This window comes from Peromyscus leucopus, chromosome 4, assembly GCF_004664715.2.
Source record: "Peromyscus leucopus breed LL Stock chromosome 4, UCI_PerLeu_2.1, whole genome shotgun sequence".
Lineage (NCBI taxonomy): Eukaryota > Metazoa > Chordata > Mammalia > Rodentia > Cricetidae > Peromyscus > Peromyscus leucopus.
Genome location: NC_051066.1, coordinates 84,674,736 through 84,693,029, shown reverse-complemented (window position 1 = coordinate 84,693,029; position 18,294 = coordinate 84,674,736). Strand labels below are relative to the sequence as shown.

Below are 18,294 nucleotides of genomic sequence, written 5' to 3'. Positions count from 1 at the left end.
TCCTCATCCCCAGTTCCTCTGGATTCCTACTACAGTCTCCTGTCTGTTCTTCATATTTCCACACTTCCTATCCCTCTCCCATTCAACCTACACATAGCTGCCAAAGCAATCTTAATAAAACAAACAAACAACAACAGCAACAACAAAAAACCCCTAGTGCTCCAGCCAGGGAGCTCTGTTTGCTCTCCACCAAACCCTACTTGAGCTTGCTCCTGTATCCTTCCCAACCATCTCATGCCTTCCCTGCGCCCCTAACTCAGGTTGGCTTCCTCTGGGGCTAATGTTCAGATCCTTTTCTCCCCCAGTCTTTGATCTCATTATCTGCCTGGATTGCTCTTCCCTCACTCCTTCCATAGCAGTTTCATCCTTTGCCTTCTTCCTTAGTCCCGTTAAAGTGACCTCCATGTAAGTCTGTCTTATCATCCAGCCCATTTCCTCTCTGTATCTATCATTTAAATTACTCTCCCTTACTTTTACTTCATTAGAAGAAAACTTCTAGGGATGGAAGGACGACTCAGTCAGTAAAGTGAACAAATATGAGGAACTGAGTTTGGATTCCCAGCACCGAGACACAAACCAAGCATGGAGGTGTACACCTCAAATCCCACCACTGGGTGGAGGAAACAGGAAGATCCTCAGGGCTTGCTGGCCAGCCAGTTTAGCCAAATCAATGAGCTCCAGGCTCAGGGAAAGACCCTGTCTCAAAAAAGATAAAGACCAATAGAAGAAGACAGCTGGTCTTGATATCTCTCTCTCTCTCTCTCTCTCTCTCTCTCTCTCTCTCTCTCTCTCTCTCTCTCTCTCTCTCGTGTGTGTGTGTGTGTGTGTGTGTGTGTGTGTGTGTGTGTGTGTGTGTGAGAGAGAGAGAGAGAGAGAGAGAGAGAGAACAACTATCTTGTAGCACATTCTGCAAGCCAGCACTAACAATTTGGCCAGGACTTCACAAAGACTGGTTTAATCCACTTGGGGATTTGATAGAAATGCACATTTAAGGGCATTAACAAGTTCAAGTTCAGGTGATTCTGAGGAGTACTCAAATGTAACAGCCCTTTTGGTTATCATCTTCCATGTAATGGTCTTGGCATTTCTGAGGGTAAAGACAGTCTGTCTGGATCACTACAAACTTCTAACTCCTAGCCCAGACTGGAGTAAACTGGAGGTATTAGGGTGGGGGTGGGGGTGGGGTTATTCCTGTCAAGCCACTGAACCAAAACTACGTAACTTTCATGGATGCTAAATGGCCTGATGCCATGCATCATTCTGCAGAGAGATTTTCCTGCATGGGTGGTTCTTCCCGTGGTTGTTTTGTTTTTGTTTTGGTAATTCTTGGGTCACTGTTTCTTCCACATTTCTCATCTTTCTGGATAAAATAATTACACATATAAGATGAACAATCCTCAGAAAACTACACACACACACACACACACACACACACACACACACACACAGAATCTTTCCATTTCAGGCAGAACTAACTTAAGGAAAACCCAGGCTTTGCTTCCAGGTTCCTATGTTCACATTCAAACTCCACTTCAGATTAGCTCTGTGAGTGGTGTCACCAGCAGAGATTGAAATGAGAACCTCATGAACGCTGGTCAAGCACTCTATCACTGAGGCACATCCCCTGGGGGTAGCTAGGTTGGTTATTAAGAAACGGACTAACCTGTGCTTTCACTGCATCTCCAAAATAATGAAACATGCCATTTACTTTACAAGCCTGCCCTGAGAATTATAAAATAACTTGCACCAAATACTTGGACAGTAGCGTCATACAGTAAGTACTTCTGCACACTCTGATGGTAACTGCTAAATCTTAGGCGAATTCTTGGCCCAGCTGGCCCAGGACGAACAATCTGGCTACAGCTGAGCATTGCTACTCAGTCCTAGACAAAGAATACAAAGGCATAGAGCAGGCAGGAGGGCCAACTCTCTGGAAGATACACTGTAATTTTTACAGTTCCCCGGGGTTTCCTAAGTATTCTGGTAATCTCTTTCACCTAAACAGCCTCTTACCTCAGCTCTCCTGTTGACCTTGCTTTGGAAATGCTCAAAAACAAAACATTTGTTTAACAAATAAGACACTTTCTGAGTGACAGTGTAGTAGACAGGAGAGTAGGGGGCTGGCGGACCTCAAAAGAAAGTATCCAACCTGAGAAGGCCTAGAGTCGAATACAGTAACAATACTGAAAACAACCTACTTCTGCTCTTTGAACCACACAAACAAGAAAAGCAAGAAAAAATAAAATCGTGACAGAACAGTTAACGCGGAATACAGCATTTTCAGAGCTACACAGAGCTGACAAACAGTGGCAACTTTGCCAGTGGTGCCCTTGAAGGCCACACATGGTATTAGTCGCCTAAGATCTTTAAGTGGCTTCCCACTATTGCTGGGGTCACATTAAATCCCCCAGACTCCTTGAAGAGTATGAGATTCTCTAGCAGCTAACACCGATGGGAGCCTTAGTTTTCCTCCCATGCCCCACTTAAATTGATATGCTCTGGCTGGGTCCTCCCACAACAGCTGGTTTCTCCCCCATGGTATTACCCACTAGACCAGAGTCACACAAAACACCAGGCTGGTCTGCAAACTGCTGGCAGCCAACAGTGAACCAAGCAGAAACACTGAGTGCCCCTGTCACCCCAATCTGGCAAAGGTATTTTTATGTGTTAAAAGAAAAATGCTGTGATTTATACTGTGTCTTATTTTCTTTTCTCCATTTCACTTTCTCTAAAAAGTAATCCTTACTGTATTTTACAAGAATATTAAACAATACTGAATCAGAAATTTACCAAAAAGATCTCACCCGTCGCATTATTCTCAATAGTAACCCAGACATCTCACACTGAACATGCGCTTCTCCCACACCTGGTCAGGACTCCTTTAAAACACATTCCCACTCAGTTCACATCTTTTCCCGTTTACAAACTGCTGCTACTGAATTTATTCACAGCACTAAACAGGAAAATTATTCACTTTATTGTTGTGCAAACCCTTTGCACTAAGGAGGCCGGTTTTCTTTTCTCCATGTGCATAACACAGGCAGGACCTTACTGTGGTTCAACTTCTGACTTAAAATGGGACTTAAAAATGGAATGTGGCTTCCAAGGGCCATAGCCAAACGTGGGGCATGTGGCCTGAGGCGAGTCCTTTAACTCTTCTAAGCAGCTAGCTTGTCTTCTGGGATGTGAGGCCAGTATGGTATGCAAAGCCTTTCCAACTCTAAAATTAAATGATGGCTGTTTGTTCTTAGAAAGGCTCTCAGGTTCTCCCCGGGCAGATTGGGAAACATCTGTTCTACCACAAGGCTGGGAAATGGGAAAGCAGCTTCTAAACAAGAGCCTTCCATGTACTTAAAACACTGCTATTTACACTGCATATATAGGGCACCTCTGGAGAGAACACATGACCCTAATACAGAAATCTCAAATTCTGCCTCTAAGACAGAAGAACTGAACAGTGAGAGGTTTCAACATCCAAGCTGGGAGAAGGGCACTGATACACAGAGGGTCTGCCCTGGAAAAGTTTGCGATTGAGAAGCTTCAGAACTCGGCTGTAGGAAAGACAACACCGTCTTCCTCGCTATGGATCAGTGAATTAGGTACTGTGAACAGATGCTACACACAGCAAAGTAACAGCTCCAGAGTGTCTGACATGTGCTCAGTGTTCATATCTGGATCTTCTCTTATTTCTTTCATTGTCCTTTTATTGAGAAGGTCTCACTATGTAGCTAAGGATGACCTTGAACTCCTAATCTTCCTGGCTCTACCTTCTAAGTGCTAGAATTTATAGGCTTGAGCCACCATGCCCGGTTGATGAGATGCTGGGATCTGACCCAAAGGCTCATGAATGATAGACAAGCATTCTACAAACTCAACTACCGTTTTTTGTTTTTTGTTTTGTTTTTGTTTTTAACTAATAAATCTGGTCTTACTTTCTCAAAGGAAAATAACAACAGATGGAATAGAAATCTATGTTTTTCCTATTATACTGAGCTGTAATGCCAATTATATCACAAAATATAACAGAAAAGGACATCATTAATGCCTGTCCAGTTTATTTATATTGTTTATTTATACTATTTAGTAAGAGAAGCAGCAACCTAGTTGGGGGCTACAACACCATCATCTTCCAAGGACTGTGGAGAAACGATTCCTATCATACGTCTCTTTCCTAAAGTTCCCATTACTTACATCAATGCAATGCTCACTCCCATTCACAGAATCCTATATATTCAGCAGGACTAAAATCAGACTGTCAGGGCTGGAGAGATGGATCAGTGGTTAAGAGCACTGACTGCTCTTCCAGAGGACTTGGATTCAATTCTCAGCACTCACATGGCAGCTCACAACTGTCTATAACTCCAAAATCTGACACCTTCACACAGACATACATGCAGGCAAAACACCAATGTACATAAAATAAAAATAATTATGAAAAAAGTCAGACTGTCATTTTTTATTTAACAACCCCATGAGTCTATTTTTAGAAGAGATGGTGCATAATAACCCCCAAAACTTTCTGAAAGGATATAATCTTAGAAAGTAAGGATGGTGGCCAGTGGTACAGCTCAAGGGTACAGCCCTTGCCCAGGCATGCTTGAGGACCTAGATTCAGTCTCTTATGCATCTCGTGAGCGCGCACACGCACACACACTTAAAAAATGGGAGATGATTACAAGTAGACTTTTTTAAAAAAATCCCAACATTATCCTTAGTTTTCATCATGTCCTCAGCTAGGAACCCATACCATTAAACCAAATAACCCTCTACTTACTTAGAACATTAAAACCCAGAAACCGTGATGTGACAACTAGACACAACCTTCTCCAGTCCACTAAAGGATGAAATTCTAAAAACACTGCCTCTTTAGATAACACTTAGGAGGTCACGAGCCACTCCTAACCAATACTACTAAAAATAATAAAAGGAGCTGGTACTCAGTGTGGGCACTGTGGCAAACAATCCACATCCATTACCCTCACTACAACCTTAAGAAGTCCCACTGTCCTTCCGTTGCATAGAACTGCCCAAAATTGCTAGCGGAGATGACAAGCAAGATTTGAGCATCATACCAGTTATTTGCTGAATGTTGCTTCCTCACAGCACAATGCCAAAAAAACAAACAAAAAACCAATAACAAAAGCCAGGCACTAGCAAAAGGCTTTATAAATGCTCCCAAACCACCACTTATTCAGAAAACATGCCCTATAACAATGAGAGTTTCATTTGGTGTGGTAGAAATAAAAACTATTGATAAAACCACAATATATATTCCATAGTTCTACTGTAGTTTTTTCATCATCTGTGTAGAAGAAAAAAAAAATGAGAAGGATCAGATAAGAATAAAATCCTGATGGCAGTACAGAGGTCTTCTCAGGGCCCTGATATTTTGACAATGATCTTTTATCAGATGCTAATGAAAACAGTTAATGGGCCAGTCATTCTTGCTGCAGGTGTTCATACTGTTTGCTCATGACTAGGCTTATCCTACTGCATATCCATCACAGACCTATCAGTAACTCTAGGCTTAAACGTTTATGTTTGCAACACCAGGCTACTTTTTACTTTGACATCTGATAACATTTACAAAACAACCCCACGAGACTATTTTCAGAAGAGAGATGGTACTTAACATCCAAAAAGCCTAAAGGGTATAATCTGAGAAATAAAAGATGGGGGGGCAGAGGTGCAGCTCACTTAGCTAAGCCTAGTCAGTCTCTGGCCTGCATGGATGAGGAGAGAATGAAGGAGGAATATTGCTAAGGAAACCTGCATTGGGAGGGAGAAGCAGGTGGTTCTCTGTGACTTCAAGGCCAGCCTGGTCTGCATAGTGGGTTCTATAACAGCCAGAGCTACGTAGAGAGACCATGTTTTGAAAAAACAATAATAATAAAAATAAAGTTGCATGCATTTACCTATTTGGTATTAACCAATTTTAATTTCAAACAATTCCTTCCTCATTTTATTTCAGCCTTTCTGTTGTTTCCACCCAACATTTAGATAGCATCATGAGCCATAAAAATTGGGATGGGTCTGAAATTTGAAGGATGGCATGCTAAAACAGCTTGGCCCGGATCACAAACCACCACTTACAAAGTGGCTACAGTAGGACAACCAATGTATGTTACTCCAAATACACACAAATTTGTTCTTATTTAAAACTTACTTTGTATCTTAGCAATTTCTTCCTTAAAAACAGTCAAGAAGGCCACTGCTTAGGCCTTTTATCTATTTTTTTTTAAATAAATTACTATTTTGAAAAGAAATCATACTTATCCGTGCATGGTAGATAGACCAATGATATGCTATTTCCTTCAGTTAAAAAAATTGTAAATGCTGCCTAGAAATAATCATTAAAAGCATTGTATCTGCACAATATTCTCTTTGTAAATAGGAAATTGGGAGGGGAGTCTATTTTGACTAACTGTCCCTAGTCAGGTATTTAATACGAACAGCATCAGTTCTCTTCTTGCTATGCTAGGCCAGGAAAGAAAGTAGACTTGCTTGTGAAGTCAGTCCATCATCTCCATTAAAGGACTGAAAAAGTGTGGGTGTGCATATGTATCTGCCTGTCCCAACTCCTTCCCTCTCTCCCACTCTCTCTCTCTCTCTGTATGTGTGTATGTATGTTAAAAGCCATATATATTATCTGTATCAAGTCTTCCCCACTGGTGTGAGCCAATTTCTCTTAATGAGTCTCAAACACACACACACACACACACACACACACACACACACACACACACACACACGCACACACGAGGTGAGGGGGCAGGAAAGCAGGAAGCAGACAGACAGATATGTCATATACTTAATCTAATAGTTTTGTTTCTCAGGAGAGCCTAGACTATCATAGAACCCTGCAACAATGAATTATCCAGCCCCCAAATGTCAATGCCAAAACTGAGAAACTCTGAAGTACAAGACTCTTAGCATTTCCATAGTGGGGCCACCTATCATTTATACAGTTCATAGGTGTTAAGGATATTCAGATTATCACACAGCCCTCTCCACTCTACATCCACAGGGCTTTGTATCTTGCAAAAGTGAATGTCTGCACCCATTTAGCAATTACCTCCCTATTCCCCATTCTGGCTAGCCACTGGCAGACACCATTCTATTTTCTCTGCCTATGAATTTTAATATTATAAGGACTTCATACAAGTGAAACCATAAAATATATATTCTTCTTCTTGAGACTGAGTGGCATTTCATTATACACACCAGTCTGTTTACCCATACCTGTCATGATATTGGGGGTGTATCTATCCATTAAGACTAATGCTACCATGATGAGAATATACAAATACTTCTTCAAGTTCCTGCCTTCAGTTCTTCAATCTGGAGATTCCATTTTACCTTTTTGAGGAACCACTACACTGTTGTCCATTGCAACTGACGTTACATTCCCTCGAGTTTATTTCTTACTGACAAAACTCCCCCATCAGAATTTTCTCCCTGTCTACTGTCCTCTGAACCTCCCCTCCTGCACCTGCGCCCTGTCACAAAGCACAGTAAACAAACCCCTGAAAAACTGCAGGAAATGGTATTTTTATGTCAATAGTTACCTGTTCGTTTTCCTTGATGTACAATCTCTCTAATTCATCTTAAGCAAGGTAGGAGGGACTGGAGAAGCCCAGAGAATGTGAGAAGAAACACACCTGCCTGCCCAGCAGGTGACCCTTCTTCAATAACCCTGCAAGTCACAATGACTCCCGCCATGAAACCTGAGAGAAATAATCCCCACACCACTTGTGTTTTCTATGGGCACCTGTCTGTATTCTTTGAGTATCTTCCTGTGTTGTAGATCTCTTATTAACATGTACTCTTTCAGAGAAGATACTGGTTGTACAGGATGCAGTACTACTATGGAACTTTCAAGTTAAGTTAGAGCATTAACAGCCCATTTTGGGAAAAATGCAGTTTTGCATACTTATGCAGGAGAAAACAGTGGGTCCAATATATTCAAAATAATTTGAATTCCAGTAAGTTTCTAACATTAGTCCCACAAAGACCCTTAGGCCTATCTTGGGCTTTGACAATAAATGGTGATCTGTCTGGAACTATTTGAAAAGGCAACAAGGTAATATTCCACACACATAGAACTCCATAAAGAAGCTGTCTTTGTGGCTGGGGTGTAGCTCAGAAGTGCGGCATCTGCTTAGCATGTAAGAGACACTGAGTTCACCCCTGAGCACCACTGGTGGGGTGAAGGGAGCATGAACACACCCTCAGGACTAACAGCATCAAGATTACCTGGGAATTTATTAGAAACACAAGCTACTTAGCACAACTGTAGCTTTCCTAAAGCAGAAGCTTCAGGGGGAGGGCCCAGTAATCTGTGGTCCATACAGCCCTCCTGGTAATTCTGTGCCCAAGAGACTGCACAGTGGAGAAGGACTGCCCAGATATCACAAAGCACATTATATCCATATTCTGTGGACTTCACAGGCAGGCCTGGCAAAGTATCCTTTCAGTTATGCTGGTGGAAATTAAACCCTGGGTCTCAAATACACATAGTAAGTGCTTTATCAAGCTATACCTCCAACTCTAACATCCCTTTTACACACAAAGACATGAAGGTCAGAGCAGTTGCCTCTAAAACAAGAACAAGAGGCTCAGGGTTTTTTGTTTGTTTGTTTGTTTTGTTTTTGTTTTTTATTTTATGTGTATGTGTGTTTGGACTGCAATGTGTCTGTGTACCACGTGTGTGCCTGGTACTCAGGGAGGCCATAACAGGGTGTTGAACCCCTGGAACTGAAGTTACAAATAGTTGTGAGCAGCCAGGTAGGTTCTGGAAATCAAACCTGAGAATCCTCTGGAGTAGCAGCAAGGCTCTTAACCACTGAGCCATCTCTCCATTCCCCAAGAAGCTAGTTTTAGTATGTGTGTGTAAAAGAAATGCTGGGAATCACCGAGTCAAGTATCCTCAACGTGTAGAAGAGGCAAAGAAAGTAACATGATCTGGGCAAAAGTCACACAACATCACCACGAAGCACAAGCCTCAGTTTCCATCAAACCAGTACATACAAGTAGCCCATGGCTACCAGTCAACAATCTCCTGAAGCCAGGAGGTGCCCGTGGTAGGCACTGACTTTGGGATAGACTAGGTTAGCACTTCTTAGACTTCTCCACTTGTAACTCCATTCACTTGAGGAATTCTTACATGTACATGGGCACACAAGTTTGTTGATAATAAACCATAATTCATTTAATATCAATCCTTTTGGTGGACATATAGTTTTACCAGTTCTTAAAGACCAGAGCAAATTTCTATACTAACAAGATAGATGTCCCTGTTTTTCACTTAAGGGATTAAATCTTTACTGAATATTTGATACTGTAGGACACAGAGCACCTTCAACATTTTTTTACAGCTGACCTGTATTTTAATTTTATAATTATCAATGTTGAGATAAGTACATAGCCCAAAATGGCAGAAGTATATTCAGGACCATCACAAACTGTTGGAAGCTCTATCCTAATGCTAATACAAAATTCACTTAATTTTTTTTCAATGAAACTCCATTTATCAATGCAAGCAGCAAGGGTTTTGTTTTGGTTGTTTGTTTATTTTTGAGACAGAGGTTCTCTGTGTTAACAGCCTTGGCTATCTTGGAACTCACTTTGCAGACCAGGCTGGCCTTGAACTCACAGAGATCCATCTGTCTCTGCCTCCCGAGTGCTGGGATTAAAGGCGTGCGCCACCACACTCATTTCACTAACAGCAGTTTTTAAGATCAAAATTCTGCCTATTACAATACAATTCAAAGATACACTAATCTAATGTTTACACCATGATGAATGGCAACAGGAAAATTTGAAGTCTCTGTTGACAAAATTAACCCGTATGTCTCTGTAAGAGCTGACATATCTGTACATACAGTAAAGTCACTGCAACTCATAACACACAACAGTGTCACGTCTGAGCCAAGGCATTTTAGATAGTGTTCTTTGTGCTACCTGGTGAAAAACCATGGCTATAGTGAAGGTGTGCAAATATCTTGGATACACTGAACATTTGATTTTTTTGAATTCATGTTTGACTATCACCCATTCAGAAAACTTTTATAGCTGACAAAGTTTTCATGACTCTCATATTCAGTTATATGACACCATACAGTCACACAGTTTAAGGAGCAGGGCAGTAAGGTATTTCACAGAACAGAGGCACAGATTACCTAAAAGGATTGATCTCCTCAGTAAATAAAAAGTCAGCTTTGAGAGAACAATAGAGTAAGAAGGTTAAGGATACTGGTGAGAAAAAGTAAAGAATCATTTAATCTGACCAGAGAAATAACAGAAGTATAAGGATTCATAGATTGTTTAATAAGGATGAAAAAAACATGGATTTAGAATAACAGAGATGAAAAAGAGAAACAAGTAAGTTGAGGTCATAAGTAGTTAGTGGTTACAAGTTTTATACACTCCAAATGTGGGCATGGGGATAAATGGCTGGAGGAGGCTTGAAGCAGGACTCATAAGAGACAAGAGTGTTGGAGAATTATCTAGGTGAGGTAAATGATAGAATCTACAATAAGAGACAGGACAGCAAAGACTATGAGACCATGAGTTTGGCTTTAAAATGAATGGCAGAGAAACTAGGTGTGGACAGTGTGGGTGAGGACAGTCGTTGGGACCACAGAAGGAGCAGGCACTGGAAGTGTAGATATTATCCCGATGACCTGCAGGCAGAAAATGGGAGGGGCAAGAACTCCAAAGTTTGGCTATTCTTTTAACAGTGCAGCGAGATGAGCAGCCTCCATCCAGGAGCCTACAAGGAAAGTTGTTCTCTAGGCTAAGTTGGTGAAGAGGCCGAGGACGCTAGAAAGTGCATCAGCTTGAGGGAGAATTTCAGAGGGTACAGTCAAGTAAGATTTGGAACAGAGAAGAAGGGGAGGGAACTCAGAGAAGAAGAGACACAGCTCAGCTCCAGGCCATCTTCCCCACCCCACCCCCACACCCCCGAAGTGTACAGAAAGAAGACATGTTCTCTAGACTTAAATGAACTTCAATGTTCATTCAAATGACAGCCAAGCCTATGAAGCCACACAACCAGGCTACTTATCTTGCCATAAAAATTGACTTTGTTTTGTTTTTTAGGCTTTAGGGTTTCAAATGTTTCCCAAGAGCTCGTGTATCTGAACACTGGTCCCAGCTGGTGGTGCTGTTTGGGGAGGTTGAGAATTTTGTAGAAGGGGCAACTACATGGTGGAGGTGGACTGTGAGGGATAGATGGGCCTTTGATGGTTACAACCCAACCTAGCTGCTTCCACTTTCCAGTTGAGGGTTATGCAACGCCACTGCCTCCCGCTCCTACTGACTCAGGCTGAATGGCTCTCTCCACCATGCCTTCCCCACTCTGACAGACTGAAATTTCCTGAAACCATGAGCCAAATAAAGCTGCTTCTGTTATATTTTGTCACAATGATGACAAAGTAAATCCATGGACCACGCTGTCTAGTAATACCGTGATCTCAACAGAGAGCTTAAGAATCACCGAGGATGTATTCATCTCCAGAATACACCTGAAGAGTAAGGACAGGTTCTGTTTATTTGCTGCCAATAAATACAGAAAGACCTAGGAAAGCTCACAACAGCCTCTCGAATGGCTTTGGAGAAGTGGTCCCAAAAGCAAGGCAGGAATACACATGTCCTTCTCTTAAAGTAGATGCAACCAGGCTGGTTTTGTTCCTGGTGGGGCTACTTTTAGAATACCATTGAAAATGAAAAAGAAAGTCTTAGAGTTTTACTAAAAGGAACCATGACTGTACACAGCCCCCCAAACCTACTGCGTGCTCACAATCTGAAAACATATTAAAATGCAGTCATCCCGAACAATGCTCATGCCCTGAGCCCAGCCGCAACTATTACTGTACATTCATTAACACCAAGACACAAGGGAGAACTCCACAAGCTCATTTACCACTGCATGCTAAAGCTGGAACTCTGCATTAGTGGTAGGTGGTCTCTGGGATTCATCGGTCCCACCTAAGTAGTCTGTATATCAGAATAGCTTGAAGCTTACTCAAGACTACTCAGTCTCCCACTAATTGCTTCCAAACTTTAATAAATTATGAGCTCTCATTAAAAGTAAAACAGGAAAAGGCTGAAGGAGCTACAAACGTACAGAGTAGAAAACAGATTTTTAACATTGAAACCTTACATTAAAAAGATGTTAAATTATGCACATGTGTATCATACACAACATATATGCAATTTATTTTTTTTTACAGAGAACTACAAAACAGCTTGACAAACTCACCCTTCCATGATAAATTCCAGGGCATATTCATAACAAAAGTCAGACAGATTTTGTTTTCAATCACATAGTTCTATAAAAATAAACTGTCATCACAACATCCTTGCGGTAGTAAAAGGCCATATTTGCCCGCAGTTAAATCCAACAGCAGCTGCTCTATGGAAAAAGAGGGCCCAATAATTGGCTTCTTTCACCTCTGTTAATCACGAACAAAAGTGTCATTCAGTTTCAAAATGGACAAAATGCTCCAATGGATGGTCAGCTAGCTGAGCCAATGGGGTGGAATAACAATAACCCTGTAGCATTTTCCTTTTTCCTTTTGTTTGGTCTTTCAAAGCCCTTAATTAAGACCTGCACAAAGCACCCCTCCAGGCTTTTTTTCAATGAGGCATTACATGCCTGTTTTCTTGTATTTAAAGAAAAAAAAATGGCAGGGATTTTCTGAAACACATTAAACAGAATACACAATTTCCATTTATTTGCAACTGAAATACTGTTAAAATTTTAGAGCTTAAATATTATCATAAGTAACAAAGCAAGTTCTTTTTATTTCAGGGTCGGTCGGGGAGTGGAGGGTGACGGAAGGGTTGGTTAGAAGCAGTGGGAGAGCAGGGTCAGAGGCGAGGGAGGGCGAGTGCCAAGCCTGAAGGATTGTCCAGCCATTTCTCCAGAAATAAAACTGTGAGCAGCCATAATTTAGAGAGATCTAGAGCCGACTCCTCAACCTTTCAATAATTCAACACACACAAATGGAAAGAAATGGCAAAATATGAGACAGTCTTGAAGCAAACAACCAGATGACTGGAATAAGGCAGATACAAGCTGGAATCAAATTTTCTTCTTAGAAACTCATTTTAAAAAAAAAAAAATTACAGAAAGTATTTTTAGAATTAAATACTCTCTATAAGAATAGTGTATGATCCTATAATTGATTTCTTTTTCTATCCTAGCCTGAACAAAAATTCGTCTAATTATGGTGGATAAGAATCAGAATGTCTGAGATTTAAAAATACCCATGGCCTAATTAACTTTTCATTATCCAATTTTCTTTTTGCACAGATTTAAAAAGGGCTGTTGTGCTCATTTTTAAATACTCTGAAATACAATCTTTCCGGGTTGTAGGCTGTTCTGCAAATACCTACTCCTGCCCATAATTTGCCACCACCCGCCCCCAATATCCTGAATGACAGCTTAATGTGACAGCTTTCTTGCCACAATTCACCAAAGGGGAGTGGCAGGTAGAGTTCTCAGAGAACAAGCACCTCACAAAGCCATCATTCTGGGGAGTTACTTTCAATCTGTCAATCTAATCCATCAAGTGGAATGTGCTCCACTATTCTCTTGTAAATGCGCTTATTTCAAACAAGGCAGAACCTGGCAGCTGCCCTGCAGAAGACTAAATGACCCAGCTCAAATGTCACCTCGGCTGGGAAGGCTTCCCAGTCCCAGAGTGGAGTGAGTTCCTTGGCCTCCTCTTGTTCCCACAGACCCCAGTCCATGTTCCTGTTCGGCGCTCTCATACCGATTCTTCTTGCCCTTATTCTGTCTTCCCAATAAACCACATCACCTATGGGCACTTGTGAGCCACTGTGACAGGGAAAGGGCACAGGCCCTAGAGTCAGAGAGAATGGGTTCAAGCCCTGGTTAGAAACTACAAACCATGACCTTGGATATACACTACTAACATATTTAGCTAATTAGATGTTTTATAACAGTGCCTCCTTTCAAAGGGGGATAAAGACCTCTCCAACACAGTTGTGACGATCAAGCAAACTAACAAATATAAAGCTTTGAGTACAATGCAGGGCACATATGAAGAGCCTGGTTCACATTAAAACAGGAAGTTCCATCCTTATTTTCCCTTGTCTACCCTTGAATACAGCAACACACCTGGAAGTCCAATAAGCACATACTTTGTTAATGGTATAAACTTTTGCTCAGGGGGTTAATTCATAAAATCTCATGAATAAAAGACGATCTCTAAACGTCAAAGTTCTGCGCCCTTCAATTTCTTCAACATAGATCAGTATATATGTTACATGCAGGAGAAAAATAACAGCAAGCAAAGAGCTGGAGTCAGTAAGCAAGTAAGAGCTAAGGACCCTAAGTAAGACCTGCCTCAAGCTTACAGATAGTTGTAAACTAAGAACCTAGCCAAATGTTTACTGGAGCAATAGCTAAGATTACATTTCACTATATGTCACTTGTGTATTTCCTCAACAGTGTATCAAATCTTCCAGTAGTTTTGTTTTTGTTGTTGTTTTTTTAAGATAACCAAGGCTCATCCTTTCTCCAAAGAGGAGAAACAATGAACTTTATTTATGTGCAGTGTTAAGGCTCTAACTTAGGGCTTCATGAAAGTTAAACAGGTGCTTTACACACCCAACTGCTCGTGTTAGTTAATGGACTTTATCATCTCTCTAATCTTCCCACTGGTATTGCACCACACCTGTCTGTGCTCCAGACCTGCATCCTGTAGTCCTGGGATTACAGTCACTGTTCCCTATAGCGCTTATAAGAGTCAAAGTCACTGGTACTAAGAAATTAAAGAATTTAGGTCATAAACAAAAAGTAAAACAAAGATCACTGTTCTCTTAATGTGTCTTTCAAAGACCTTACTATTAAATACAGGAACATTTGGTTATATGTAGCAATTCCACTAAGCTCTAATTTAATGAAATCGTTACTAAGCTAAAAACCATTATTACATTAAAATAAATCATTTGGAGTTTTGTTAACTAAGAAGTCACAGAAACAAATGAACTTCCTGTGCATTTATTCATTGTCCAACTCATTTTAAGATTCAACAGTAACTTCATGAATCTGATTTAAGTATTAAAACCACAAATACATATTTCCATTTGAAAACTCAAGCATCCCATGCTTTTTTCCTGGAGACTAACAAAGTAATAGTAAACCAACCAATGTAGGAAGGCCCTTGGGGGCAGGGTGCTTTCTTTTTGCCTGCTCTCTAAACAAGTAGGAGACCAACACAGGACTTTTCTCACTTCAATTCAAACAAAAGGAAAGCTATCACCCATGTGAATGTTTTCTTTCCTCATCTGCCTGTAGATAAACAAGGAAAGGAACTCACCTAGTTGATGATGTCTGATCAGCATAAGTAATTAAGTTGAAACAAGTCAAACTATTTACTATCTTAATCTAAGACAGGGTTCTTAACATGTGGGTCATGACCCCTTTGGGCCGGAATGACCTTTTCACAGGGGTTGCCTACAACCATCAGAAAACATAGATATTTACATTATGATTTGTAACAGTAGCAAAATTACAGTTATAAAGGAGCAAAGAAAATAATTTTATGGTTGGGCGTTACCACAACATGAGAACTGTATTAAAGGGTCTCGGCACTAGGAAGGCTGAAAACCACTGTTCTAAGAATAAGATGGTTCTGCCATCTTAACCCTGTCCAGATAGTCCTTACAAGCTGTCCAATGAGCAATGCTTACTTAAATACAAAATCAAACAAACAAAAACTCATGAAAGCAACCGTAGGTGAGGAATAGGAACTGCTCAGTGGACTGGTTATGTGTTTTAGACTTCTTACGTCTGCATTTGTTACTGTGCTAATAAACAATATTAAGAACAAAAAAAAAAAAAAAACTCATGAAAGCATTGGAATAATCTATTTCAGCGAATGTCTTATTGATGAGGGGATTGCTACTTGCCATACTACTTAGAGAATTCAAGGGCTGGCCAGATGGTTCGGGTGGAAAATGAAACCTGAGTCTCCCAATCCCTGGGACTTGCATGGTAGGAGAACCTGCTCCCGCAAACCCCTCTGCATAAGTGTAGCACATATGCAGCAACACCTACATATGCATGTGCATACCCCATCAAGCATTCAATAGATATAAGAAATAAATGTAATTCAAACAGATATCTGTAAGCTGGATATGCTGAGCACATCAAAATTACTTTTGAAAAGTCCAATAGTACTCCTGTTCTCCTCGGATTCATTGGCATGATTTCAGTTATCCATGGTCAACCAAGATCCAAAATTATTAAATGGACAAGTCTAGAAGTAAACAACTCACCCTTACTTTTAAATTATATGGCCACTCTAGTAGTACGATAAATTCTCCTGTTATCCTGCCCCATCCTGGCCAGGACATATGGATCACCCGACTGTCCATAGGATTCACACCATTTTTGGTCACATTAGTAGATAGGTAATGAGACTGACCATTTTGGCTTCTACTGAATGGCTTCAACTCTCATATACACTCCTCCCCTATCAAGTACTTGGTCTATATAGAAAGCTAAAAGTTTCTGATTTAATATGGATAGGGAAAAATAATCATATGCTATGGTAAGATAGAATCTTCTGTCTGTGAAATTATGACAAACCAAAAAACAAATTCATTCAACTTTTGCTGTCAACTATCCAACTGCAAAAGTTAAGGCCACAGTATCTGACAGGGGCATACCTAAAGTAAAAAGGCATTCAATTTGTGTATATTCACATAGGAATGTGTGTGTATATGTGTGTGTGTGTGTGTGTGTGTGTGTGCATGCCCTCCTATTTCTTCAGAGGTTCCTGCTGTGCTTCCTCTTCAATCCTTAAATGGCTGAAGCTCTTTATTGTTGTGGGATAATCTTTTGTTCACTGTACAGATGTGTCTTTGCCTAAGGTGCCTTCTGATCGGTTTAATGAAATGCTGAATGGCAAATAGCTAGGCAGGAAAGGGTAGGCAGGACTTCCGGACAGAGAGAGGAACTGGGAGGAGGAATCTAGGTGCAAGGATTTTGCCAGCAGACTCAGAGCAAGTCAAACATGCCACACTTAGAAAAGGTAAAAGCAGAACATAGATTAATAGAAGCAGGTTAATTTGTTCTAAGAGCTAGTTGGGAAAAGCCTAGGCTAAAGGTCAAGCTTTCATAACTAATAAGAAGTTTCCTTGTCGTTATCTGCAGGCTGGTGGTCCCCACGAGAAAGCACAACTCCACTTTATTATGCACATCCCCTCAAGTACATAATCCTGGCATTTCTCAAGTTAGTAAAATGAAGCCAGGTGTGGTGGCACATGCCTTTAATCCCAGCACTTAGGAGGCAGAGGCAGGCAAACCTCTGTGAGTTCCAGGCCAGCCTGGTCTACATACAAAGTGAGATCCAGGACAGCCAAGGCTGTTACAGGGAGAAACCCTGTCTTGGAAAAAAAAAAAAAAAAAAAAAAAAAAAAGGTTAGCAAAATAAACTGGTTATCCAAAAACTGATGACTTAAGGTTATACTGTCTTGTATGCATAGAAATTGAAAAGCAGAATCTTGCTGCATAAAACATCTTCAAACACTCCTCAATTAAGTATGATAAATTCTGTAGTCAGCTTTATAATGGAGTAGCTATAACTTAAACAGCAAAACAAGCAATCAGTCTTTTCCTTCTTAACAATATCACAAATAGAAGATTCATTCCTACAAATGTCAGCATCTTCAATATATTATTTTTCTTTATTAAATCAAAAATTTTTAGCTTTTCATTTAAGCATAGCACTTTGCATTGTTTTCATTGAGAATGCCTAATTATCCCCAGCATATCACTATTGGTCCACCCCTACCCTCACCCCATAGAGAATGGAGTGCTTAATATTATTGAAGGAAATGAGCAGAAAAATGATTTTAAAAAACAAGGCAGAAGACTTGTAACTAAAACTATGTTGTAAAAAATAAATCCTAAAAAGTAGTATTTAATAAACCTTACAACCTGTTTCCAGAGACAAATCTACAAGTACATGAAACAAAGTCTTAGGTAGCATAAATACTTTTTTTTTTTTAAGAATGAATACTTTTAATTGTTCCTGGTAGAATACTCTCCTCCTGGCAGAAAATACATGTTCAATCCACAAACTTCAACTTTGAGAATCAAACAGAATTGGAGTTAAGGTCATTGCCATAAAAAATTATTTTCAGAAAACAAATGATCTCTTCTCTATTCCTTGCTTTCAGGCCATAAATATAACAACTATATTTTAGAACTAAGCAAAATGAAAACCACCTCTTTGCTAACCCTAAATA

The 18,294-nt window shown here is 40.4% G+C and overlaps 1 protein-coding gene across 2 annotated transcripts in view; it reads right to left on the bottom strand.

Moving 5' to 3' along the window:
* Nucleotides 1-18,294, bottom strand: part of Lgr4 (leucine rich repeat containing G protein-coupled receptor 4) — a 98,332-nt gene that overhangs the window by 60,895 nt on the left and 19,143 nt on the right. Inside the window, exon 1 of one of the 2 annotated variants that reach the window (XM_028882388.2) lies at nt 12,266-12,675. The exons of the other annotated variant lie outside the window; for it this stretch is intronic. Within the exon in view, the coding sequence (XP_028738221.1) occupies nt 12,266-12,273 (8 nt within the window). The 5' untranslated portion in view covers nt 12,274-12,675. Of the gene's footprint in view, nt 1-12,265; nt 12,676-18,294 lie in introns of those variants that run through there. 2 annotated transcript variants of the gene reach the window in all.